Here is a 27,022-nt window from a genome sequence, read left to right on the forward strand (position 1 = left end):
CACGTGACTCTCTAGGGCGGGACACAGGAGACTCAGTCTTTTTCTCTGTCATCACACCCTGCGCAGGTGCAACCTCTGGTCACAAGGTGGCAACACCATCCTGCGTAATCATTTCTGTCACAGGCTCTATCTCAATTATCACAGAACAGCCAGAGCCTGCCAGCTCACTACACGCCCCCCCACTCAAAGGTTGGCAGTCCCTGTCAACGACCGGCTCCAGGGCGGCAATGGCTGTGGATGTGACAGGGGGCGGCTGGGAAGAGGGCCACACATATTGGTCTCTGTAGGACTGTCCTGGAGGTACCCCTGCAGTGGTCCTCGTTATCCGCCTAACGGGTTGGATCCCCTCTCTCCGATCAGTCACCCCACTCTCTTTCCCAGTCAACATGTCAGTAGAGGAGGTAATCGGTTCAAGTGCGTCAGTCGGACGGACAGGGGTAGGCATGCATTCAATCTCTACATCCCCGGGGTCAGTGTCTCCGACAGTATTAGTGATATCCATCTCTCTAGGTATCACAGTAGGGGAGTCAGGCTGGGAACGGCAGGGGCGCAACATATTACGGTGCAAAGTTCGGATGCTGCCGCTGTCTTCGCCCTGCACTCGATAGACGGGGCCACCGGGGTACGGCTGTCCAATTACTCGATAGACTTCGGTCTCACACTTGGGCCGGAGCTTCCCTTGCGGTTTCTTTATTCGGACTAGGACCAGTTGACCTACATTCAGTGAGTCCTCTTGTACCGGAAGTGGGTCAGCGTGCACTTGATCCTGGATTTGTCGGCCTACTAGCCGGTAGACAGTCTCCATTCTCTGGCGGTGTGTTTGTAGCCAGGAAGGATAGGTACCACAGGTATCTTCTTCGGAGCTAGACAGTTGCAACTCATGGATGTCTTTGCCTGGACGGCCAAAGAGAAGGGTGTATGGAGTGTATCCGGTGACGGAATGGACTTGATTATTATAGGCCCACAGCAGTTCTGGGAGGAATCGAGGCCAGTCGGGCTTTTTGTCTTCAGCCAGTGTCCGGATCAGTTGTAAGAGGGTCCGGTTAAAGCGTTCACACGCGCCATTCCCTTGTGGATGGTAAGGGGTGGTCCTGGACTTCTTGATTCCATACATCCGTTGGAGTTCTTCAATGACTCGCCCTTCGAAACAAGCCCCCTGATCAGAGTGTAGCCGCTCCGGACAACCGTAGACCCGAACGAATTGCTGACAGATGGCCTGTGCAGCTGATTCGGCAGTCTGATCCCCGGTACCAACAGCGACGGCGAATTTCCTGAAGTGATCCACCATCACCAGACAGTACTGGTAGCCACTATTCGCCGTTCCGATCAACAGATTGTCCACCATCAACAGCTCGAGGGGCCTCGACGTCTTAATAGTCTGGACGGGGGCACGCTGCTCCGCGGACTTGTGGAATTCACAGGTACGGCATTCTTGACAGATGTTTTCAACCAGCTTATAGAGCCCCGTACAAAAAATTAACTGCTGGGTCCACCAGAGGGTCTTGTCTATGCCGAAGTGGCCGTTCCTCCTGTGAGCTTCGCCCACCATCTCATGGGCCAACTGCACCGGGACGACAATCTGCAAACACTCCTCCAGCATATGGGATAAAAGGGCCCTGCGATATAGGACTCCATCTTTCACTATCAGCAGATCCCATTGGGCAAGCAGAGCCAAGGCTCCGGTCGATAGTCGGGCTCTCACTTCGGAAGGCGGTTTCTCTTGTTTATTCACATACTGTTTCAGTAAGACGTGCTCGGGATCTCGATCTTGAAGTTTGGCCCATTTTTGCTGGGACAGGGGAGATCCCACTACGGCTTCAATCCCTCCTACCGCATACTGGCGGCTATCTTCTATTTGCTTTGCGAGCCGGGCAAAGTCAGGCATCTCATCTTCTTCCAACTTCTCATCCCGGTCCCCCACTGGCGGGGATGATGTCACTCTAGACAGGCTGTCAGCATTCTGATTCTCGTTCTCCGCTCTGTATTTAATTTTGTACTGGAATCTAGAGAGCCTGGCCATCCAGTGCTGTTCCATTGCCCCTAGTTTGGCATTCTCTAGGTGGGCAAGAGGATTGGTGTCCGTCATGACCAGCACCTCCGCTCCTGTCAGATAGCCGGCAAATTTCTCCGTCATAGCCCAAGTCAGAGCCAAGAGTTCGAAGCGGAAGGAGCTGTAGTTGACGGGATTCTTTTCGGTATCACAAAGAGACCTACTGGCATAGGCTATCACGCGTTCTTTATTATCTTGAACTTGAGAGGGGACCGCCCCTAGACCTTGAAGGCTGGCATCGGTGTGCAACTGAAACGGTAATGTGTAATCTGCATACGCCAGAACAGGGGGTGATGTTAGAGCAGCCTTAAGTGCCTGAAAGGATTTTTCTTGGTCAGGCCCCCAACTGATGCGTCGTCCTCTGGGACTGTTCGCGGTCCCTCGGAGAACCTCATGCAGTGGTTCAGCAAGCCGAGCAAAGTCCTTGACAAACCGACGGTAGTAGCCTGCCAGCCCCAGAAAAGCCCGGACTTCTTTGACAGTAGTTGGCTGCGGCCACTCTTGAATGGCTGCTATCTTCTCCGGAGAGGGCTGGACACCTTCGGCCGAGATCCGGTGACCCAAGTAGTCGATTTCCTGCTGGAACAGACGGCACTTGCTGGGCTTCAACTTCAAGCCGTGTCCCCTCAAGCGCTGGAACACTTGGCCAAGCTTGTGAAGATGATCCTCGAAGGTGGCGGAGTATACCACGATGTCGTCAAGGTATATCAGCGTAAACTCAAAGTTAAAGTCTCCCAGACAGCGTTCCATCAGTCTCTGAAAGGTCCCTGGTGCGTTATTCAAGCTGAACGGCATCCGGTCGAACTCATACAGGCCCATGGGTAGGATGAAGGCGGTCTTTTCCCTGTCCTTCTCACTCATTGGAACCTGCCAATATCCACTGGCCAGGTCTAGGGACGAAAAATATTTGGCCTTCTTCAGTGCGGTCAGTGACTCTTCGATCCGAGGAAGTGGATATGAGTCCCGGATAGTGCAAGCGTTCAGCCTACGGTAGTCTGCGCAAAATCTCAGGGAACCATCTTTCTTTTTGACTATCACCACCGGTGCAGCCCACGGGCTCTGGCTTTCACGTACCACTCCGGCATGTAGCATGGATTCTAATAGACTTTTCACTTCCTGGTATTGTTGCGGTGGTATCTGCCGGTACCTCTCGCGGATAGGGGGGGTATCGCCCGTGGGTATCTCGTGCTGGATACTGGTGGTACACCCAAAGTCTGTGTCATGCTTTGCAAAGGAGTCTTGGTGTTCCCGCAGGAGTTCTTCCACTTGAGACACTTCTTGTTTGGTGTATTGGGACGTGTCTAGCTGTACTTTTTCCCGTAGTTTTCGCCCAATGTCTTCATCGTCTATTTGAGCGTTTATGGCTGAGACGGTTACCGTCCAGTCGCCTTCTGTAGATGGGGTGAATTCTAGGGGTCCAATGGGATTCACTTCCGTGGGTAGAGCATATACCCGGACAAGTTGAGTGCCGGCTTCAAGGGCTAGGCCTACGGCTGCGGTGTTGTTTAGCCTGACAGGGACTCTCCGGTTCTTCACGATGGCTAGAGTGCGAGCAACTAGTGGGTTTAGCTTTCCCCCACTTGGGGTCCTCGGCTCGATCAACACTTCAACCCCCTCAAGTTGTCGGTGGGTGTTAAGGGGTAAGGAAATGACTGTCTCTTTTTCAGCGGGCAAAGTAATCAGAGTACGGCGCGGCACCGTAATGGCGGCTAGGGGTAGTTGTTCCTCTGCCATCTGTTGAAGTCCAACGGTCTGGATTACGCGCTGGAACGCCAGACGAGTCGGCTTATGTTTGGTGACTTTCTGCCAATATTTGGGTCCTTTTCTTGTCAACAGCATAAGATCCAGGTCTTTCAAGATGTTCATTCCAACTATCACTGGGGTCTCGGAGCCGAAACCTTCCTTGACGATGACGATCCCTCGTTTCCCTAAGTCCTGCCCGCAGGCCTTTGTGTCCATCCAAGCAACTCCGGTCACTGGAATGGGTAGATTATTAGCCGCAATAATCTTAATGGCGGTGTCTGGGTCACGAGCAGTTCTTGGTTTGAGGTAATTTTCGTAAAACTGTTCAGAGATCGTGGTCACTTGTGACCCAGTGTCCATCAGTCCCTGTACGGCAATTCCTTCCAGGACAACTTCAAGTGTCGGGCTACTCGAGGCAAGAGCACTCCGCCATTGGCTCTGTTTTTCCACACCCCTCTCCTTGGCCTCCCCTGCTGCGCGAGCCTCAGCTGCAGGGGTGTCTAGTTTAACGGCGGCCATTGTGGTGAGGCCCGGCGTGGTAGCTCTGCTTGTGGATATGGCTGGGGTTCCATTCGCTGGTCTGATCGAAATTCCCTTCGCTGGGGCGACTGAGGGTTTGTTCATAGGTGCGACGGAGATTTTTGCGGAGGGAAGTGTTGAGGACAACGATTTGCCCTATGGCGAGGATCACCGCATGACCAACACTGTCCCACGGGACGACTAGGCTGTCTTCGCTGGTCTCCCTGTCGGTCTAATGTTAACTGTAATATCTGTTTCTGTAAGTCTGCTACCATCTGTTTCAGGTCTTCCGTGTCACTGTTCGGATTTTTAATGTCAGATATGGATCTGCATGCAGCACCTGGAATCCCCACATCCATGTTGGGTCCCCTTGAACGTTCTATGGCTTCCTGTTTGACTTCAGCAAAAGTAAGAGTCTGCATCATCCGGATCAAGTCCTGTAACGTGCGGTTAAGATACTGGCCTCTCAGTCCTATTACAAATTGGTCTCTCAGTACCAGGTCACGAGGAGTCATACCAGCTAGTTGTTCCCCTTTTCCACAGGCTTGTTCAAGGAGTACCTGAAGGGCGTTCGCATATTGGGGAATATCCTCCCATTCAAGCTGCATCCGTCTAAAGAACATGTGTCGCAGTGTTCCCAGGTATGTGGTCGGCCCATAGGTGTTCTCCAGCACCCGCACCAAATCATCCACTGTACGCTGGCCCCTGACCGTCTCCAGTCTGACTGTCGTCCATGCCTCCCCCTCTAGCGTCAGTACCGCCATTTCTGCCAAGGTCTTAGGGTCAATGTTATACATTTCCCCCAGTATCCGGACTTGTTCCGCCCACTCTGGTACAGGGTAGTTTCGTCCGCCAAATTTCCTGACCTGATTCACAATAGACACCGGCGGGGCTTTCTGACTGTACACGTGGCCTGGGTGGGAATCTTGTTGGTCACAGATCCTGCCGACTACGTCAGATGAAGTGACCGCGGGCAAGGCTGCGCGTTGGTATCTATGATCTGGCCCAGCAAGATCCCCACACACAGACTCTATCTTGATAACCGTATCTTTACTTGTATACATTTTTAACATAGCAGAACACAATAAATGACAACCGTAAATGTTCTCAGCAATAACGTGTACTTATAAGCTGACCCTCACTGTCCCTACTCACACGTTACCAGTCCTTTACTCCAGAAGGATGTGTCCCCCGTCGTAGGCCTGTCTGTCTTTGCAGGAAGGCGTCCCAGCCGAAGAAAAAAAAAAAAAGGAACAACAAATTTCGCTGAAAGGAAGGAATAATTCGGCCTCTCGCCAGAGGTCCCGCTTACAGTCTCTCTGATCCGGATAGCAGTTGTTGTGGGTTCCCTTGTGTAGTCCACACTCCAGTAGTGGGGAGTGTAACAGCTGAATCCTTCAGCAGTGCGGAAGCTGGGGAAAGCTCTGAGGAAAAGATGTCAGATAACAGCAGCCACGTTGAGAGTATCCTCTAAGGCGCACACGAGGACCTGCACACCGTCCTGGTTCTTTTCACAGACTCTCTCAGACTCTCCGCGCGCTTTTTCCTGCTTCTCCCTCTGGTCACGTGACTCTCTAGGGCGGGACACAGGAGACTCAGTCTTTTTCTCTGTCATCACACCCTGCGCAGGTGCAACCTCTGGCCACAAGGTGGCAACACCATCCTGCGTAATCATTTCTGTCACAGGCTCTATCTCAATTATCACAGAACAGCCAGAGCCTGCCAGCTCACTACACTAGAAAGATCATTGTTCATCACCAAATCACTCCTGGATCATTGGGAGAAGTTGCTCTTGGATGATGTGTAGATAACATTCTTTAATCTTGGCAGTGTTATTAGGCACAGTTGAAGTTCTTGATGAATAAATGATTGATTCAGGGGCAGTCTTACAAGAAGCAATGTCCTTGCCTGTAAAGCCCTTTTGATGCAAATCAATGATGATTTTTCTTGAAGGTAACCATGGATACCTTAAGAAGACAATGATTTCAAGCACCAGCCCCCTTTTTAAAGCAAGCAGTCAACTCTTATAAATCAATCAGTATGATGGAATGATATCACCTGCATTGTCCATGTTATCGCTCTCTCCTGAGCTAGTGATAACACCTGAGATAGTGAAAAGATGATATAAGCAGGTCATTTTGTGGCAGGGCTCTGAAATTTAGTGGGAATGAGGGTTTTATAATTAAGTTAATTTTCATGGCAAGGAATTATTTTGGATTTTTTTTGCAATTCATCTGATCACAAGAGTTAATGTAAATAAACTATAAAAACTGAAGCAGCAAACTATGTGAGAACCAAAACTTGTGTCAGTCTCAAAACCTTTGGGCATGACTGTATACGGATATATGCTCCGAAAGACTTTGTAGAATGTGCCTAATTTATTAATGTAGACATATTTTTAAAAGTAGGAATCAATGATTGTAATACAAAATATCTTGCATGAATAGTGATCACGGTCAAGGTTCATTGTTTTATGTGTAAATTGTATTGTAAATTGATTAAACAGAAACTTGTATTTTACTTCCAAAGATAATATAATTTCAAAGGTGCAGTGTGCATGTGTGCATGTATACTGAACAGAGAAACACAATGTACTATTATTCGTGTATACAAAGATCATTCATAGAAATGGTGAAAAAGGAAATGAGTGTATCCCAAAACTAATATTCTCACTCATTCTGTAGCGTGTTCTGGGCATCACTTCATGGAGAGCTGTGTGTTAGATGTGTTAGAAGCTGTTAATCCAGAAATAGTATTAGTATTGTAACATATTTTATTAATTTCATTAGTATGCAAAAGATAGATAACATTTTTTAAAGGTAAAGTGGATTCCCTTGACTTGTAAAGCATTGCTAGTGCGAAGTGACAGCATTACTACTCCAAGTGTGTGCTGTGAAGGGGTCTGTCGGGACTAAAAATGATGACGACTGGTCATTTTTATGTCAAAGCCAGAAGTGAATTGTAAATTGAGGAATGGAGCATAGGTGTATTCCAAAGTTGATGTGCAGTTAAGAGCCACATCTAAAAACCACATTTGAAAGCCCCACACTGCTTTACCGCTAATTGGTTGCACATCTTTGCTAGGTGAAACCAATAAGATGAATGTGTTTCACATGTAGAAAAACATACATCCAGTAGAATAACGCCATCTCCCTTTAGAACTGCATGTGATTTTCAAATGTGGTTCTCGACTGCAGCATGTGAATGTCCCATAAAGTAAGGACTTCTCTTGTTCTGTTTAAAGGTAATCTGTCAGTAGGATCAACCCTCCTAAGCCGTCTATATGGGCATATAGGTCATAGGAAGCTGAATAACATGATACCTTTATATCTGCGATTCGATGTTTTATTCCAGAGAAATCCAATTTTTTCTTATATGTAAATGAGGACTATGGGCTGGACACTAATCTGCATCAGAATCTGCCTCCAGAGATTATTATAAATGAAAGTGGATGCTCCCAGTGTGAGACATGTAACTAACACAGAATAGTAGAGTTGAACTTTGTCTCCTTACAAACACATTTGCTGCAGCTCTCACAGCTCTGCTGTATTGCAGCCCTGTGTGTCTGTGACCTGGAAGCTGAAGCTGAGAGAAACCTGCAGATATCAGGTATAATCACACACAGCTCTGCAGTGAGATCAGGAGAACTAGAATAAGACATCGGATACCAGATATCAGGGTATCATTTTATTAATCTTCCTATGACCTGCATGCCCATATTGACGGCTTAGGAAGGTTGATCCTACTGATACTCCCATTAAAAAGATGCTCCATAAACTGCATTGTCAGCCTGGTCTTAATTTACAGGTGCATCTCACTAAATTAGAATATCATCACAAAGTTAATTTATTTAAGTTCTTCAATACAAAAGGTGAAACTAATATATTATATAGAGTCATTACAAACAGAGTGCTCTATTCCAAGTGTTTATTTCTGTTAATGTTGATGATTATGGCTTACAGCCAATGAAAACACAAAAGGCATTATCTCAGTAAATTAGAATACTTTATAACAACAGCTTGAAAAATGCTTTTAAAATCCGAAATGTTGGCCTACTGGAATGTATGTTCAGTAAATGCACTCAATACTTGGTCGGGGCTCCTTTTGCATCAATTACTGCATCAATGTGGTGTGGCATGGAGGCGATCAGCCTGTGGCACTGCTGAGGGGTTATGGAAGCCCAGGTTACTTTGATAGCAGCCTTCAGCTCGTCTGCATTGTTGGGTCTGGTGTCTCTCATCTTCCTCTTGACAATACCCCATAGATTCTCTATGGGGTTAAGGTCAGGCGAGTTTGCTGGCCAATCAAGCACAGTGACACTGTTGTGTGTAAACCAGGTATTGGTACTTTTGGCAGTGTGGACAGGTGCCAAGTCCTGCTGGAGAATGACATTTCCATCTCCAAAAAGCTTGTCAGCAGAGGGAAGCATGAAGTGCTCTAAAATTTCCTTACGGTTGCGCTGACTTTGGTCTTGATAAAACACAATGGACCTACACCAGCAGATGACATGGCTCCCCAAACCATCACTGATTGTGGAAACTTCACACTAGACCTCCAAGCAGCTTGGATTGTGGCCTCTCCACTCTTCCTCCAGACCTTGATTTCCAAATGAAAATGGGAACTCTGGGACCTTGTGGAGTGTGTCAATGACTGCCTTCTGGACATCTGTCAAGTCAGCAGTCTTCCCCATGATTGTGGAGCCTACTGAAACAGACTAAGGGACCTTTTTAAACGCTTAGGAAGCCTTTATCAGGTGTTTTTTGTTAATTATTTTCATTTACTGAGATAATGACTTTTGTGTTTTCATTGGCTGTAAGCCATAATCATCACCATTAACAGAAATAAACACTTGAAATAGATCACTCTGTTTGTAATGACTCTATATAATATATGATTTCACTTTTTGTATTGAAGAACTGAAATAAATTAACTTTTTGATAATATTCTAATTTTGTGAGATGCACCTGTGTGTACAGTTATATGAAAAAGTTTGGGCACCCCTATTAATCTTAAGCTTAATGTTTTATAAAAATTGGTGTTTTTGCAACAGCTATTTCAGTTTGATATATGTAATAACTGTTGGACACAGTAATGTTTCTGCCTTGAAATGAGGTTTATTGTACTAACAGAAAATGTGCAATCTGCATTCAAACAAAATTTGACAGGTGCATAAGTATGGGCACCTCACCAGAAAAGTGACATTAATATTTAGTAGATCCTCCTTTTGCAAAAATAACAGCCTCTAGTCGCTTTCTGTAGCTTTTAATGAGTTCCTGGATCCTGGATGAAGGTATTTTTGACCATTCCTCTTTACAAAACAATTCCAGTTCAGTTAAGTTTGATGGTCGCCGAGCATAGACAGCCCTCTTCAAATGATCCCACAGATGTTCAATGATATTCAGGTCTGGAGACTGGGATGGCCATTCCAGAACATTGTAATTGTTCCTCTGCATGAATGCCTGAGTAGATTTGTAGCGGTGTTTTGGATCATTGTCTTGCTGAAAGATCCATCCCCTGCGTAACTTCAACTTTGTCACTGATTCTTGAACATTATTGTCAAGAATCTGCTGATACTTGTAGCGTCGGCGTCCCTGCCTCCTGCTAGGCAGGGACGCTGTTCCCCTCACCTCTCCGCTCCGTGCCCGGCAGCTTCCTCCCGCTCTGCTGGCAGCGCACGCTGCTTCACGGCCTCTGTGCTTAGGGCGCGCGCGCTCCCCCTCTCTTAAAGGGGCCGCACGCGCCGTCCTAAGGAGTCCCCGGCCAATGGCCGGAGGACCTCACCATATATAAGGCACCTCCTCCAAAATGGAGGTGCCCGAGCAATGTTGTTGCAAAGCCTTTCAACTCTGCTTCAGTCCTCAGGTCCCGTTACCAGATACCTGCCAGTTACCTGCCAGATCTCTGCTTGATACCTACCTGATTCCTGTCTATCTGCTTGTATTCCTGCGGTCCGACAGTCTGCCTTCCAACACCTGTCAGTCTGTCTATGGATCTGCCTGCCCGCTCACCTGGGAGCGCTCACCTGCTACCTGCCTGCTAGCCTACCTGGAGGCTCTGCCGTCACTTGCCGTGACCACCTGCCTGTCCAGAGACTCCTGCCCGCTCACCTGGGAGCGCTCACCTGCTACCTGCCTGCTAGCCTACCTGGAGGCTCTGCCGTCACTTGCCGTGACCACTTGCCTGTCCATAGACTCCTGCCCGCTCACCTGGGAGCGCTTACCTGCTACCTGCCTGCTAGCCTACCTGGAGGCTCTGCCGTCACTTGCCGTGACCACCTGCCTGTCCAGAGACTCCTTCCCGCTCACCTGGGAGCGCTCACCTGCTACCTGCCTGCTAGCCTACCTGGAGGCTCTGCCGTCACTTGCCGTGACCACCTGCCTGTCTAGAGACTCTTATCCTGCTGTCACTTGCCTTGACCACCTGCCTGTCTAGAGACTCTTACCCTGCTGTCACTTGCCGTGACCATCCGCTTGTCAAGAGACTGTCCCCGTCACTTGCCGTGACCTCCTGCCCTTCTACCCAGAGACTGTCCCTGTCACTTGTCGTGACTACCTGCCCGCCTTCCCTGGGAGCCACCCGCTTCCTTACAAGGACTGCCCCTTTGTATAGTTGCTCTGAGGTTCCACCTCCCAGACCCGTTACAATACTGAGTGGAATCCATGCGTCCCTCAACTTTAACAAGATTCCCGGTGCCGGCATTGGCCACACAGCCCCAAAGCATGATGGAACCTCCACCAAATTTTACTGTGGGTAGCAAGTGTTTTTCTTGGAATGCTGTGTTTTTTTGCCGCCATGCATAACGCCTTTTTGTATGACCAAACAACTCAATCTTGGTTTCATCAGTCCACAGGACCTTCTTCCAAAAAGAAATTGGCTTCTCCAAATGTGCTTTTGCATACCTCAGCCGACTCTGTTTGTGGGTGCTTGCAGAAACGGCTTCTTTCGCATCACTCTCCCATACAGCTTCTCCTTGTGCAAAGTGCGTTGTATAGTTGACCGATGCACAGTGACACCATCTGCAGCAAGTTGATGCTGCAGCTCTCTGGAGGTGGTCTGAGGATTGTCCTTGACTGATCTCACCATTCTTCTCTGCATTTATGATGTTTTTCTTGGCCTGCCACTTCTGGCCTTAACAAGAACTGTCCCTGTGTTCTTCCATTTCCTTACTATGTTCCTCACAGTGGAAACTGACAGGTTAAATCTCTGAGACAGCTTTTTGTATCCTTCCCCTGAACAACTATGTTGAATAATCTTTGTTTTCAGATCATTTGACAGTTGTTTTGAGGAGCCCATGATGCCACTCTTCAGAGGGGATTCAAACAGGAGAACAACTTGCAAGTGGCCACTTTAAGTAGCTTTTCTCATGATTGCATACACCAGGCTATGAAGTTCAAAACTCAATGAGGTTACAAAACCAAAAAAAGTGCTTTAGTAAGTCAGTAAAAAGTAGGTAGGAGTATTTAAAACAATAAAATGATAAGGGTGCCCATACTTATGCACCTGTCAAATTTTGTTTGAATGCAGATTGCACATTTTCTGTTAGTACAATAAACCTCATTTCAAGGCAGAAACATTACTGTGTCCAACAGTTATTACATATATCAAACTGAAATAGCTGTTGCAAAAACACCAATTTTTATAAAACATTAAGCTTAAGATTAATAGGGGTGCCCAAACTTTTTCATATAACTGTATAAGCAAAGGGAAATTCCTATTTGGGCTTCTGTAGGACACGTGGGGCATTTATTCCTCCCTGCATCACCGCATCTGTATTACAGGATGTCTCAGATACAAGCGCTACATTAGCCAAATGTTATAAATGCAATTCTATAATGTCATCTAGACAAATAGGACGTTTTACACGCACCTAATGAGAGCTCAGACGTATGAATGCTAGCACTCCAGCTCAAACCCTCAGTATGCGCTAGTGATCGCTTGCAGCTATTGGTAGATGTAGTATGAGGTAGCGCAGCAGGTATATTTGCATCTGATGAGTGTTATGTGTCTTGTTTCTGGGAAAAATATATAATTTTACATAGTGGGCACAGATTGGACTCCATCTCAGCCCAAGCTGTAACTGTAAGTACAAAATGCTTTGTTCCCTGCTGAACCAAGTTCACTTGTGATAAGTGACAACAAGATATAACATTTGTTTTCTTTGCTTATTTTAGGTTTCCGTAACCTGCATGTAAGTGACCAAATGACAGTCATACAGTACTCCTGGATGGGCCTTATGATTTTTGCCATGGGATGGAGGTCCTTTAAAAATGTCAACTCTAGAATGCTTTACTTTGCTCCAGATCTGGTGTTCAATGAGTAAGTACACAGCTTATCTGCACTGTAACATTGCAGGAAAACGTACTGCCGGGGATTTACCATATGGGAGTAATTCACACTACAATCTACCGTATGAGCTATGCACCACATCTATTTTGTGTTTTGAGCATTTACTCAACCAGTGACCTGGATTAGGAGAAAAAGCGAGGGTCAGATGGAAAGGGGCTTCAGAGGTGATGCTGTACATCAAAATTGTGTCAAAATTTTGCAGCAAAAAATGAATGTAAACTAAGGCAACCAATAGGGAGTGTAAAGTTAGATAAGTGCTTTTAAAGACGCACTAAGTCTATCATCCACCATGAGCCACTGTGATAAGATTGGTGCATTTTAAGTTGAAACTGTCTTACTATTCGCCAGTTGCACCATTGTACGTGCCGTGCCGATCCTGGCTTCATGGGGCCGAAGGACTACACAAAATAGGCTGGAATTCTGGCTCAAATTATGCCAACAAATCTAGCGTACATGTGGTGTGCCACATCTATTATGCATTTTACACACTATGACCCAATTCATTATTGCAGTTGCGCCTGTTTTTTGGTGAATTTTTGGTGTTCTGCGCCTTTTTTTTGTTAGCACCTAATTTATGTTTCCATTTGCTTCTTTTTTTAAGTCAATTCTATATATGATCTCCTGATTATTTCAAGTTAACTGCGGTGGGCAGGGTTTAGGATTACCAGAGGTTTTTGCCAGATTCATCATTTGTGACATATGCATTTTGCGTTAAAAAGTTGCAAAAACGGTTGCAGACAGAAAAAATATTTTTTTTTGCTTTGCATAAAAAATTATGAACTAAATGCGCAATTTTGATGAATTTGGCACTAAATTGTCATCGAATAGCCCAAGACAAAGAAAAGTGATTTAAAAGTTAAATGCAAATAATGACTCGGGCCCTATGTGCACTTTACAAAACTGGTTTATTAAAGGATCTAGAAAAATGGTTTGGCTAGGAGAAGTTGTAGGCTGCTAATATACTGCCATTTCTGCTGCAATTACAGCAAAACATGCAATGTAGCCATAAAGTGAGAACACAGCATTAACCCTCTCTTCCCTTTTTTTTATTTCTCTTTTTTCCTCTCCTTCTTCCAGGAGCCATACCTTTTTTGCTATTCCAAATGCGTTAAAATTGTGCAAAAGAACACAATTCTGTAGCTATTTTTTTAGTTTATTTTTTACAACGTTCATTTGACAGTATAAATGACCTGGCTACACTCCACATACAGCGATACCAAACTTGTATAGTTTTGTTTTTTTCTGTGTGTGTTTTTTTGTTTTAAGTGGCAAAAAAAAGTTAAAATTTGGAAAAAAAAAGTTTGCATGTGTCGCCATATTCCGAGACCTGTACCATTTTCATTTTTCCATCTATGGAGCTGTGTCAGGGCTTTTTTTGTGTGGCGAGATGGTGTTTTTGTTGATATTATTTTGGGGTAGATATGACATTTTGATAACTTCTGTTGCATTTTTTTGTGGTGTAAAAAATGCATTTCTGCTGTTTACATTTTTTTTTTCTTTATAGCATTTACTGATTGAATTGATTATTGTGATACATCAGACTTTTACAGATGCAGTGATACCACATATCCTTGTTTTTTTTATTCAGTTTAATGAGGGTAAAGGAGGTGTAATTAGAATTTTTATATTTTTCACAGTGGAAAATAATAAAACAAATATATAAATATATATGTGACACCCCAGGGGTCTGGTTGCCACAGTGATAGAGATATTACGTCTGAGAGCAGGTGGGAGGTCCTTTGGTCAGGGATCCTGTGCATGCCACACCTCCTGCCCAGTCTTGGGAGGGGAAGGACTTCCCCTATATAAACCCGGGGCTGAGGCAGAGTTAGTGAGAAAGAAGACAGAACAAGAGTAGAGAAGAGAAGCAGCATAGCAAGAAACATCAGGAGCTCTGTGGGGAGCAGTGTTACAACGAGTCAGGGGCTGGCAGCTACAGAGCTCGCCCTGACTGAGAAGATTTCTTACCGGACCCGGAGTCCGAGGCTGTGGGGACTAACTCCTACCCAGCAGCAGAAACCGTCCGGCAGAGGATTTCAGGTCCTCTGGCCCAGAAGCCCGAAGGCACGGTCACACGCGTGGGACCAGCACCGCCATCGTGGAGCGGAAGCCATTAGAAGGCCCCGAGTCACCGGCCATACGGGTGAGCACCACACGGTACACTCAGGGACGTGGGCTACTTATTCCCGCCTCTAGCAAGGTAGCCAGAAGAGTACAGTTAGTTGGGAAGGCCTACAACTCCGCCTGGCCAGGGGAGATCCCATCTGCTCAAGGACTGACCAGGCCCCTATCACTAGCAAGTACTCCGGGAGGGTCTATCTTTGTCACCAGTAAAGACCCTGAACTACACCGCACCGTCTCTGAGTGGTTCCTGCTACCCCCATCATCCACGTCGGCTGCCCTGAGGCCATACCCCTCCCGTTGGGGGTTATACCATCCACGCTGCACCATCCTTCCACCGGCCTCAGCGGTCTGCCCTGCAGCGGCAGCTCCATAGCTGCATTCAACGGGTGGCGTAGTCACCAACCATCTACTGCTAGTACATCGCCGCTCAGTTTGACTCCCTGGGCGCGGACTGGGTCGCCGCCACGAGACTACAACCCTCAAGAGATCCGGCTCCGGGTAAGCTCCCGCGTGCGCAACGCAGCGCGACACAGGCCCAGGGGCGCGTCAACTTTGGCGTAGTCGGCAGGATTTCGTGCCCGCAACCACCGGGTACTGCGTGCCTGAAAAGCAAAGACTGTTCAAACTTACCAGTGGTGAAGATTCCCGCTATCCGTGGAGGTTTCCCGCCATCCGGCGCCATCTTCTACCTTCTTCCCGCCATCCGCGAAGTTTTCCCGCCATCCGGCGCCATCTTCGACCTTCTTCCCGCCATCCGTGGAGTTTTCCCGCCATTGGACGCCATCTTGAGGACGCCGCGCGGGAAGAAGAGGGGCGTGGACTCCGAAAGCGCGCGAGAACTGAAGCCCCGCCTCACGTCCGGACGTTGCGTAAGGTCCTGGAAGGAGCCCAGCAGACGCCGACGTCACCGGACCGCGACGGAAGGTCCTCAACCCTGACGATCCACTGCGGAGCCGCGGCCTACGGAACAGGATCATCGCAAGGTAGGCCACGGTCCACTAGGGGGGAGGAAGATGTCGGATACGGAGGAGAGCTTCACTGCCTCAACCCCCGCCAGCGCCACCGCTGCTGCAGTTATGCCCTTCACCATGCCCTATATCCCGGGAGCAGCTTGGCTACCCCAGTACTCAGGGGAGTCACATACCCTGCATGACTTTAGAGAAAAGCTGGATAGCCTCTTCCAGGTGTACCCCCTCACAGAAGAGCAAAAAGTGAGCATCCTGGTGGCCCAACTAACCGGGGCAGCCAAAAGGGAAGTAAAATCCTGGCCACCTGGGAGGAAGACTGTCGCAGGGATACTAACCCGGCTGAAGGACACCTTTGATACCCGCACCTCAGCCGAGATTAAGCTTAGATTCTACGGGTGCAAGCAGCGAGCGCATGAGAGTATAAGGGACTATGCACTAAACCTACAAGAGGCCCTGAGGGCCATAAAGCAGACCGACCCTGATGGGGTGGGAAACGAGGACAGGCTGTTGACTGAACAATTTATAGAGGGTTTATATTGCAATGCCCACCGAACCCAGTTGCGGGCAATGGCCTTACAGGATCCCCATCTGGACTTTGCACAGTTCAAGGACAGAGCCATCCGGGTGCTCCGAGAACCGGCACCGGGTGGCGTTGTGACCCACAGGCGCCCAGCTATCACTTACCACCAGGAGGCGGCGCCCTTGTCGGCAGGGCCTGTGGGAGCTGATGCGCAGGCTTTGGACAATGACCCGGCTCCAGACCTACGCCATCAGGTCCAAGAGCTAGCTAAGAGCGTTGCTGCGCTAACCCGAACTGTGCAGTCTTTACAGGTTTCCACCCCAGGGAAGATCCAGCTGGCATCCGGACCGGAGGACATCCCGTGGCGTCGACCAAGGAGGACCCCACCAGCCAGAGGAAGACCCAGTGACCGATACAGCGAGGACGGACGACCCATCTGCCGCCGCTGCAATCAACCCGGACATATGGAAAGGTACTGTTCTTTAAACGGGCACAACCTGGGGTAGAGGGCCAACCCCCAGGAAAAAGATCACCAGGCCCATCGAACTGGCGCGACAGATATGTGGGAGGACGTCCAGTCTTGCCTGTGGTACTGGATGGCATTCCCATGAGTGCCCTACTGGACACCGGGTCACAGGTCACCACTATCCCGTACGTGCTCTTTAAGCAGTACTGGAATGACTCGGATATTACCCGCTACCCTGACGACGACTTGAGTATCATCGCCAGCAATGGCCAGCCCGTGCCACAGATCGGATTTAAAGAGGTGACCATCAAAATCGGTAGAGTCGAACTGGCAGCACAGGGACTGATCATTGTAGACATTGACAAACATGAGAGCCACCCAAAAATAACTCTAGGAACTAATGTAATTGAGAATTGTCTTGCAGAGGTGATTTTCCTTCTACAGCAGGTTGCCAAGAACGCCAGCTCCGGCGAGCAGCGAGTGCTCCAGAAAGAGATCCGGGCACTGATGCGACGGCAACAGGTGGAACTCTCCGGCGGTGAGATTGGTAGCGTAAGAATGTGTGACCCTTTCCCTATTGCCATGCCCCCAAAAAGCGAAATGATGATTTGGTGCCGGGCAGCTATTGGTCTGAGAGGTAGAGATTACCAGGCAATGGTAGAACCAGTTTACTCAGACAGTAGGCCCACCATTTTGACAGCACGGGGGGTGGTCAATGTACGCCATGGGAGGGTGCCCGTTCGCATAATCAATATCGGGGAGAGGGAAGTGTACCTGCCCCGGTATGCCACGCTAGCAAAATTATATACCATCAACCAAAACTCTATACAGTCTGTGGAACCCTTGCCTCCATCTCACCCGGAGGAAGGTAACGGCTCTAAGAAAGTAATGGAGGATTGGTGTCAGCAACTACACTTGGGAACTGACTCCACTCCCTCCCACCAGAAACAGGGAGTCTACCGGGTGGTTCAAGAGTATGAGAGAGTGTTTAGTAAACACCCGTTAGACTTCGGGCGAGTCAAGGGGGTAGAACACCGCATCCCCACGGGAGATCATCCTCCCATAAAAGAGAGGTATCGACCCGTACCCCCTGCACATTACCAACACGCCAAGGGGATGCTTAGAGACATGAAGGAGGCTGGGGTAATCCGGGATAGCTGTAGCCCCTGGGCAGCCCCGCTAGTTTTAGTCAAAAAGAAAGACAACACCATGAGGATGTGTGTAGATTACCGGAAAATCAACCGTATCACACACAAGGATGCGTACCCCTTACCAAGGATAGAGGAGTCATTGGCTGCTTTAAGATCTGCTAACTTCTTCTCTACCTTGGATCTCACTAGCGGGTACTGGCAGGTTCCTGTAGCAGAGGCGGACCGGGAGAAGACCGCATTCACCACCCCGATGGGACTTAGTGAGTTCACCTGCATGCCGTTCGGACTCTGCAATGCCCCAGGAACCTTCCAACGATTAATGGAGTGCTGTCTGGGCCACAGAAACTTCGAGACGGTCCTGTTGTACCTGGACGATGTCATCGTATACTCCAAAACTTATGAGGACCACCTGAAACACCTGGCGGAGGTGTTCGAAGCTCTGGCGAGTTACGGCCTAAAGGTGAAACCCTCCAAGTGTCACCTCCTGAAACCAAAGGTGCAGTACCTGGGACACGTGGTGAGCGCTGACGGAGTGGCTCCCGACCCCGATAAGATCACCGCAATTAAGGGATGGCCAAGCCCCTCCAGCGTAAAAGAAGTGCGGCAGTTCCTCGGGTTGGTAGGCTACTACCGAAGGTTTATTCCCGGTTTCACCAAAAAGGCAGCGCCTATGCAGGACCTCCTGATAGGCCAGTCCCGGAAGGCCAAGAACCAGAAGCCGCCCTTCAAATGGGAAGAGCTAGAAGAAGAGTCCTTCCGCCAGCTGAAGATGGCCCTCACGGGGGATGAAATCTTGGCGTACCCGGATTATAGCCAGCCCTTCATCCTCTACACCGACGCCAGTAACATCGGGCTAGGAGCCGTACTGTCCCAGATCCAGCAGGGGAAAGAACGAGTAATCGCCTACGCCAGCCGAAAACTGCGACCCACCGAAAGGAACCCCGAGAATTATAGCTCATTTAAGCTAGAGTTCCTGGCCGTGGTATGGGCAGTCACTGAGCGCTTTAAGCATTACCTTGCTTCTTCCCGGTTCACCGTGTACACGGATAACAACCCGTTGACACACCTGGACACGGCAAGACTCGGTGCCCTGGAGCAGAGGTGGATGGCCCGTCTGTCCAACTACGAGTTCATAATCAAATACCGGGCAGGGCGCTCCAATACTAACGCGGACGCCCTGTCCAGGATGCCCAACCTGCCGGACGAAGGAGAAGATCCGGAGGGACTGGAAGAAATTGAACTCCCTGCGTTCCACCGTCATGGGACTATCCAGTATTCCCACCGGGTAAGGAGTAAGCAGGCTGCTACGTTGAACCCCTTACCTCACTACAACTGGGCGGAAACGCAAGACAGCGACCCTGCCGTCCGACTGGTGAAGGAGATGCTGACTCGGCCGGAGGCTCGCCTTGAACCAGACTCTCCGGAGGAAGCCAAACAACTATGGGCAGAGAAGAGTCGACTGTTCCTTTACAAAGGGAAGTTGTGCCGCAGAATGGTTAACTCCCGGACGCATGAATTACTCTGGCAAGTAGTGGTGCCACGAAGAGACGCAGCCATGGTGATGGAGGCATACCACGACGGAGCTGGACACTTCGGGTGGAAGAAGCTGGAGTTCCTGCTGCGCGAGCGATTCCACTGGGTAGGCATGAGGGGAACCATTGAGAAGTGGTGCAGAGACTGTGGCCCGTGCAACCTGAGAAGGAAGGACCGCGCCAGCCAGAAGACTCCCCTGCAGTCCATCGTCACCCGGCAACCGTTGGAACTGGTAGCCTTGGATCATGTAAAACTGACCCCAAGCAGAAGTGGCTACGTCTACGCGTTAACCATCGTGGATCATTACTCCCGGTTTCTGGTTGTCGTCCCCGTCAAGGACTTAACGGCTCAAACAGCAGCTAGAGCCTTCCAGCAGCACTTTTGCCGTCCACACGGGTACCCGGACCAAGTGCTGACGGACCAGGGACCTGCCTTTGAAGCGGAGGTCTTCCAGGAATTCTGCAATCTGTATGGCTGCCGGAAGATAAGGACGACACCCTACCATCCGCAGACTAATGGACTTTGTGAAAAAATGAACCAGGTGGTAATGGATCTTCTAAAAACATTGCCCCTGGAAGAACGCAGTCTGTGGCCTGAAAAGTTGCCCGATCTGGTGGACCTATACAACCACATCCCGGTAGGTTCCACCAACTGTACCCCGGCTTACCTAATGAGGGCAAGACCTGGTAAGTTACCTGTTGACCTGGAAATGGGAGTCCTGACACCCGAGGACACTTCACCAGAAACAGACTGGGACACAGAGAGGCAGCAGCAGTACCGGAGAGTACAGGAGAGCGTGGAGCGAAGTCTCTGTCAGGCTAGGGAAAGACAAGAGAAAACTTACAACCAGTATGCTCCCGCTGTTCCCCTGGTACCCGGAGAGCAGGTCTTGAAGAGGAAGAGACGGCTCCACAAGTTGGACGACCAGTGGGAGAAGGACCCGTACACCGTACTGCCCTCAAGCCACGAAAACCCGAAGGTCTGTACCATCAGTAAAGACGGAGGGGAAACCACAGCCATTGTATCCCGGGACCACCTGAAGAAGTGTCCCGAACAACTGAGGAACCCTGAAGAGGAACAAGAAGACCATCGACCCGTAGAGGAAAGGGAAGATATGGTTAGTACCGTGCTCGGGGACTTCCCTCGGTCTTGGACTCAAGTCAATGGTGCAGTTGTGGTACCCGTACTCACCTTCCTCCAACCATCATCCCAAGAACCTATGGAGCAACCGGTAGAGCTGGAAGAACAGCCGGTCCAGGAGGCAGAAGACTCTACACAAGCAGACCCGGAAAATCAACCCTCTGCTTATAGTGAGCATGCCATACCCCTAGTGAGCCAGAGGGCCCATGGACAGCTGCCCAGTTTACCCTTGGCAGCTCCTACACCCTGTAGTTCAGGGCCAGACAGTCAGCTCCGTAGGTCCACTAGGGCCACTAGAGGCCAGCTACCCGCACGTTGGAGGATCTAAATGTTTAAGCTATCTTATAATGTTTACTTGTTTATAGTTGCTTGTGTATAATTTTGTGTTTCTAGTTCTTTTTAGGAGTCCTTGGTGGATTTACCGGGAATCCTTGTACATAGTTGGAGCGTAACCCAGGATGGACTAAAGACTGTTAAGGACTCGGGGCAGGACAGGCCCCTACCTGGTTACGTCTCCCTGTTTTGGTGAAATGGACACCTTGCTTTTCAAAACTGCACCCGGTTGCGGACACGCCGTAACCATCTTATGTGTTTTTCTTATTGTATTGTTATTGTTATACCTTGTTATGTTTTTCTAAAAAAATATGTTTAGTCCCGGAGTACTAAATTTCACTAGGGGGGAATGTGACACCCCAGGGGTCTGGTTGCCACAGTGATAGAGATATTACGTCTGAGAGCAGGTGGGAGGTCCTTTGGTCAGGGATCCTGTGCATGCCACACCTCCTGCCCAGTCTTGGGAGGGGAAGGACTTCCCCTATATAAACCCGGGGCTGAGGCAGAGTTAGTGAGAAAGAAGACAGAACAAGAGTAGAGAAGAGAAGCAGCATAGCAAGAAACATCAGGAGCTCTGTGGGGAGCAGTGTTACAACGAGTCAGGGGCTGGCAGCTACAGAGCTCGCCCTGACTGAGAAGATTTCTTACCGGACCCGGAGTCCGAGGCTGTGGGGACTAACTCCTACCCAGCAGCAGAAACCGTCCGGCAGAGGATTTCAGGTCCTCTGGCCCAGAAGCCCGAAGGCACGGTCACACGCGTGGGACCAGCACCGCCATCGTGGAGCGGAAGCCATTAGAAGGCCCCGAGTCACCGGCCATACGGGTGAGCACCACACGGTACACTCAGGGACGTGGGCTACTTATTCCCGCCTCTAGCAAGGTAGCCAGAAGAGTACAGTTAGTTGGGAAGGCCTACAACTCCGCCTGGCCAGGGGAGATCCCATCTGCTCAAGGACTGACCAGGCCCCTATCACTAGCAAGTACTCCGGGAGGGTCTATCTTTGTCACCAGTAAAGACCCTGAACTACACCGCACCGTCTCTGAGTGGTTCCTGCTACCCCCATCATCCACGTTGGCTGCCCTGAGGCCATACCCCTCCCGTTGGGGGTTATACCATCCACGCTGCACCATCCTTCCACCGGCCTCAGCGGTCTGCCCTGCAGCAGCAGCTCCATAGCTGCATTCAACGGGTGGCGTAGTCACCAACCATCTACTGCTAGTACATCGCCGCTCAGTTTGACTCCCTGGGCGCGGACCGGGTCGCCGCCACGAGACTACAACCCTCAAGAGATCCGGCTCCGGGTAAGCTCCCGCGTGCGCAACGCAGCGCGACACAGGCCCAGGGGCGCGTCATATACACACATGAAATTCTCTCTAGATGTCGGTATTAGTGATGAGCGAGCATGCTCGCTACTGCTCGGTGCTCGCCCGAGCATACCACTGCTCGAGATGCTCGGCGCTCGCCGAGTATTTCCGAGTTGCTCGGATGGGAACTCGGGTCCCCTCCCTGCATGTTTGGCACTCTTTAGAGAGCCAATGAACGTGCAGGGATTGCCTGCCATGCACTGTAATGCCGCAGCCATGTTGGTTGTGAGCATTACAGTGATTGGCTGGCCGCACAGCGTCATCAGGTCTATATCAGACCTGGGGCCACCATGCTCATCACAGTCACTCCGGATCTGACAGTGTAGGGAGAGCTGCTGCTGCGTCAGGGACAGATTTGCTTGTTTCTAGTTAGTGTAGGTATACCAAATTATATTAGAGACACATATCCATGTCAACAAACAGTCCTTCTGAGGACTAATCCATCTGCAGAGATATCAGGCAGGCAGTGTATATAGGCAGGCAGGCAGGGTATATAGCAGACTGCAGTGCATATAGCACAAGAGGCTCCATTCCTGTTCTGTCGGCTGCTGCTGTTAGATATTTCTAGAAATAGGTCCAGGTCTCAGGGGCCAGGAATAATTTTTCTTTGGATCTTAATGCTCATTATTTGCTTAAAAAACAATCCAGAGAACACGGTTTTTCTCCGCCATTTGCTTGTTGGCACTGCAAAATACACCCAGGTCCTTTCCATATTACTGCGCTAGAAATCCAGCTATTTAAAACTGTGGTTTCTCCATCACACGGATCACATATAATCGCGCTGAAAATTCTGCCATTTCTGGTCTCCTTTGAAATTTTGTTGCAGTGTGTCAGTGAAGTTATTGACACAAGGTCGCTGTTAAAAATAGTTACCTCTCGCCGGGGCTCTGTGTGCGGTTGTTGTGACATGTGAGTCAGGCTTCAAATCAGCTCTGGTCTCACTGTCTCCGCCTTTGGTTGTATTGAACATCAGGAGGAAATCAGGGCTGCAGCTGATCTCTGATTTCCTCTTGATGGTCAATACATCCGAAGGCTTAGACAGTGATGCTAGCACTGATGAGGCACCAGGCTCACGTGTCATAACATCCGCACGAGAGCCCCGGGACCGCGAGTGCCGACACCGCTGGAACAGCACTGGCATGGGAGGTGAGTATAAGCTTTTTTATTTTATCGACGTCAAACATTTAGATCAAGAAGGGGTTGTCCTAGTAGTGGACAGCCCCTTTAATATGTTTTCACGGGTGCCCGACATAAAAGACATAGGACCCCTTTATAGACACAGGAAACTATCCTACTACTATGCTAGATACTCAGTCCTATAATTTGATTCTTAACAGGGTGCTAATCCTTGTTCAGGAATTACCGTAGCTAAATTAAAAGTAGAATTTAAAGCATACATTTTCTTTTACATAAAATGTGCAAAAAGCCATGGTCTTGTAGCCCTTATCATCACCAAGAGTTAAAGTAGCTTTTGATGCACTTCTAGATATAGCAAAGGTTATTTTTGTTTATGTCAGTTTAACCTTTGTTACATCTGTACCAGTTTGATATGTGGAGGATCAGTTTCAAACTCACGTTCTCTAATACTGACTCGCTCACATTAGCTTCAATGATTTAACCAATGGATCCAGCTGCAATCTGTTTTTTTTTATTAACCAGACAAGAAAGTTGCTTATGCATTACTTATTTGTCAAGCTAAAAAAAACTATTACAACTGGATCCATTTTTTTAAACCGTTGAAGTCAATGTGGACAACTATTAGGCCTGTGAACTCAGCTGGACTTGTCATTCACTATTGTTAAATCGCAGTTGCTCTAGATTAGAATTCTGTCAGCACTACAGGAGCTAGAACTTCCTTTCACTTCCCAGCATGTAAGAAGGCTTCAATCATAGTATTCAATGGAGATTAATCCTACAGATATACGTAATTATTGCCACTTAATAACCAGTGCATGTTGTGCAGGCAAGTCTATGCAGTGTGTTGCTATAATATACAGCCCATAAACACAGATAAAATCACTTTGGGATCTGTGATCTTAAAGGATCATACACAAAGTTAAAAATTTGACATAATAGATATATAGGAAGAGATCATTCAAAAAGTGACACATGGGGTAAAAGGTAGTAAATAGATATTCAATCAATTATAGAACCTGTAAGGTAGCCAAAGAAACCCCTGACGCACGTTTCACGTTCCGCTTCCTCTGAGGGGTAAATTTGCATTTACCAATCAATGACATCTCAGATGTGCTTGATGGGAGACAAGTGCAGAGATACTGCAGGCCATTGTAGCACGTTCATACCTCACAGGTTTCTCACAGTAGCACAAGCAACATGCCACCTGGGGTTGTGTTGAAAAATGGCTCCTTGGACACTTTGGAGAAATTACCATACTACTGGTTCATCACTAAATCAATGTAACACCGAACTGTTAGTGTACTTAGAATGAACGCTACAGGAGTCAAGATACTGTACATTATGCCAACGTACACCACAATCTCGCGAGTAGGACCATTGAGACATTCCTTGGTGAAGGCCTCTTCATGACATTGCCCATGTAGTCTCCTCAGATTTAAAGAATGGTGTGACGACACAGCTTTCCTTCTTAATTATGCCAGACATACATTTTATGGTCAGGAACCATACACCTTTATTATTATGTTGACTTGTGAACTTGTGTTCTTCTTTGGTTGCTCAACACAGACTATTGTTCATATAAACCTGAATGCTGATCACTTGAGGTGATATTGGTTGATGAATGGCTGCTATTCACATCTTATATCAGCTCTTACAATGTATCTTCTGCCAGTTTTGCAATACAGGGACTCTGAACTATGGATGTTTGCTAGATAAGTTAAATACCATTGTAGGGTGTTTGCTAGACAACATTGGGGGGAGGAGCTGTGGATATTCGAGCATTGTAAATTAATATCATGATTCCTGACCCTTGACCTGTGTGTGATGGCTTGAAAGGACTAATATGAATTATAAAAAGGGGGTCTCTGCATCTGTTCTAAGACACTACAGGATGAGAGCCTAAGCGACCACAGCCCTGTCTGGAAAAATGCCGAACTGCTCCTTTGACCACTGCTGGACTCTCAGATGATTTAAAGAATCCAGGTTGCGACAATCAGGTCACCTGGCCACATGTCTCACTGCCCTAAACCCGGCAGGCCAGCAAAAGGGTGAGACTGTGTAATTTTGTACCATCTTTGGTATTTGCTGGGACTGTCCTATATGTTTATTGTCCGTTTGGTGGTTCAATAAAATATTGCCTCACTGTTTTACCCTCATCCTGTGTTGTCTGAGTAGTATTACGGCTACAGAAGACCCCGGGTCTTCACAAATGGCATATAGTGATCGATTCTATACTTGTAGTGAAATTAGACATCACGTACAAAGCCCAAGGGGTCAAACAGACAGTATATACACAAACCATCAGAAGGCCTTTGTACAACATTGTGCTATGAGCCAGACATCCAGCTACAGGTGTTACATTGACCTCACACCACTGCTTTCAAAGGCTATCATGGTGCACAACAAGATGACATTGGAGGCTGGAATTGAGGTCAAACCTCTTAAGCGATGTGTCCTGGTTTGGTCTTGGATTCAATAATAGGTGGAGGTTGGTCTGGAGAGGCCTTTTCAAGGGAACGTCCCACTGGTCCTACTCCCGGGATTATGCTTTTAATATATTTTCGTTGGCAATTGTTTGTACAGTTTTTGTATTAAGTTTACAATTTAGCATTAATATGCATTTATGATAATTGAAAATGTCCCAGGAGCAGTTTTCCAACACACCAGGCCACATATTTCTCCTGCTGTGAGCAGCCAGCCTAAACCTGCTACCATGGCCTGCAACATCTTCGGATTCGTCATCCATCAAGCAAATCTCTGACATTATTGGTCAGCAATTGCAAAGGGAGCAGCCAGCAGAGGATCTTGATAATTTGAATGCCCAAGTGCACTAACCACTTAGAGACCAGGCCACATTTTTCAAATTTGATCACTGTCACTCTATGTGGCAATAACTCTGGAATGTTTCAATATATTCCAGTGATATTGAGAGTGTTTTTTGTGACACATTATATTTTATGATAATGCTAAATTTCGGTCAATATATTTTGCGTTTATTTATAAAAAATATCAGAAATTTAACAAAAATTTCTAAAAATTAGCAGTTTTTAAACTTTGAATGATTATCCCTTAAATCCAGATAGTCAGACCACACAAAAATAGTTAGTAAATAACATTTACCTCATGTCTGCTTTACATCAGCACCATCTCTAAAATGTTCTTTTATTTTGTTAGGATGTTAGAAGCTTTGGAATTGTAGTAGTAATTTTTCATTTTTTTCAAGGAAATTTACAAAACTTATTTTTTAGGGACTTAATCAGTTTGAAGTGACTTTGGGGGACCTGTATATTAGAAAACCTCCAAAAGTGACACCATTTTAAAAACAGCACCCCTCAACATATTCAAAACTGCTTTCATGGAGTTTAGTAAAACTTCTGGTGCTCTTCAGGAATTAATGCAAAGTGGCATGACAGAAAAATGTTATTTTTACCACCTAAATGTTGCTAATTTCTGAACAGTAATATAGCTAAAAAGTGAGAAAAAAAGCAAACAATAGGGAACAAAGCAAAATCATGTAAACTGCGTGCTAGCAAATGCCAGGAGCCTGACAAACAAGATGGATGAACTGGAAGCAGAAATATCTACAGGTAACTATGACATAGTGGGAATAACCGAGACATGGTTAGA

At 47.9% G+C, this 27,022-nt stretch overlaps 1 protein-coding gene across 1 annotated transcript in view; it reads left to right on the forward strand.

The window, feature by feature from the left end:
- The window catches only part of AR (androgen receptor), a 503,957-nt gene that overhangs the window by 439,366 nt on the left and 37,569 nt on the right, over positions 1–27,022 (forward strand). The window contains exon 5 of the mRNA XM_073640913.1: positions 12,484–12,628. Coding sequence (XP_073497014.1) covers positions 12,484–12,628 — 145 coding nt within the window. The remainder of the gene's footprint in view (positions 1–12,483; positions 12,629–27,022) is intronic.

This window comes from Phyllobates terribilis, unplaced genomic scaffold (genome assembly GCF_046119375.1).
Source record: "Phyllobates terribilis strain yellow unplaced genomic scaffold, ASM4611937v1 Scaffold_7__3_contigs__length_470593459, whole genome shotgun sequence".
Classification (NCBI taxonomy): Eukaryota; Metazoa; Chordata; class Amphibia; order Anura; family Dendrobatidae; genus Phyllobates; species Phyllobates terribilis.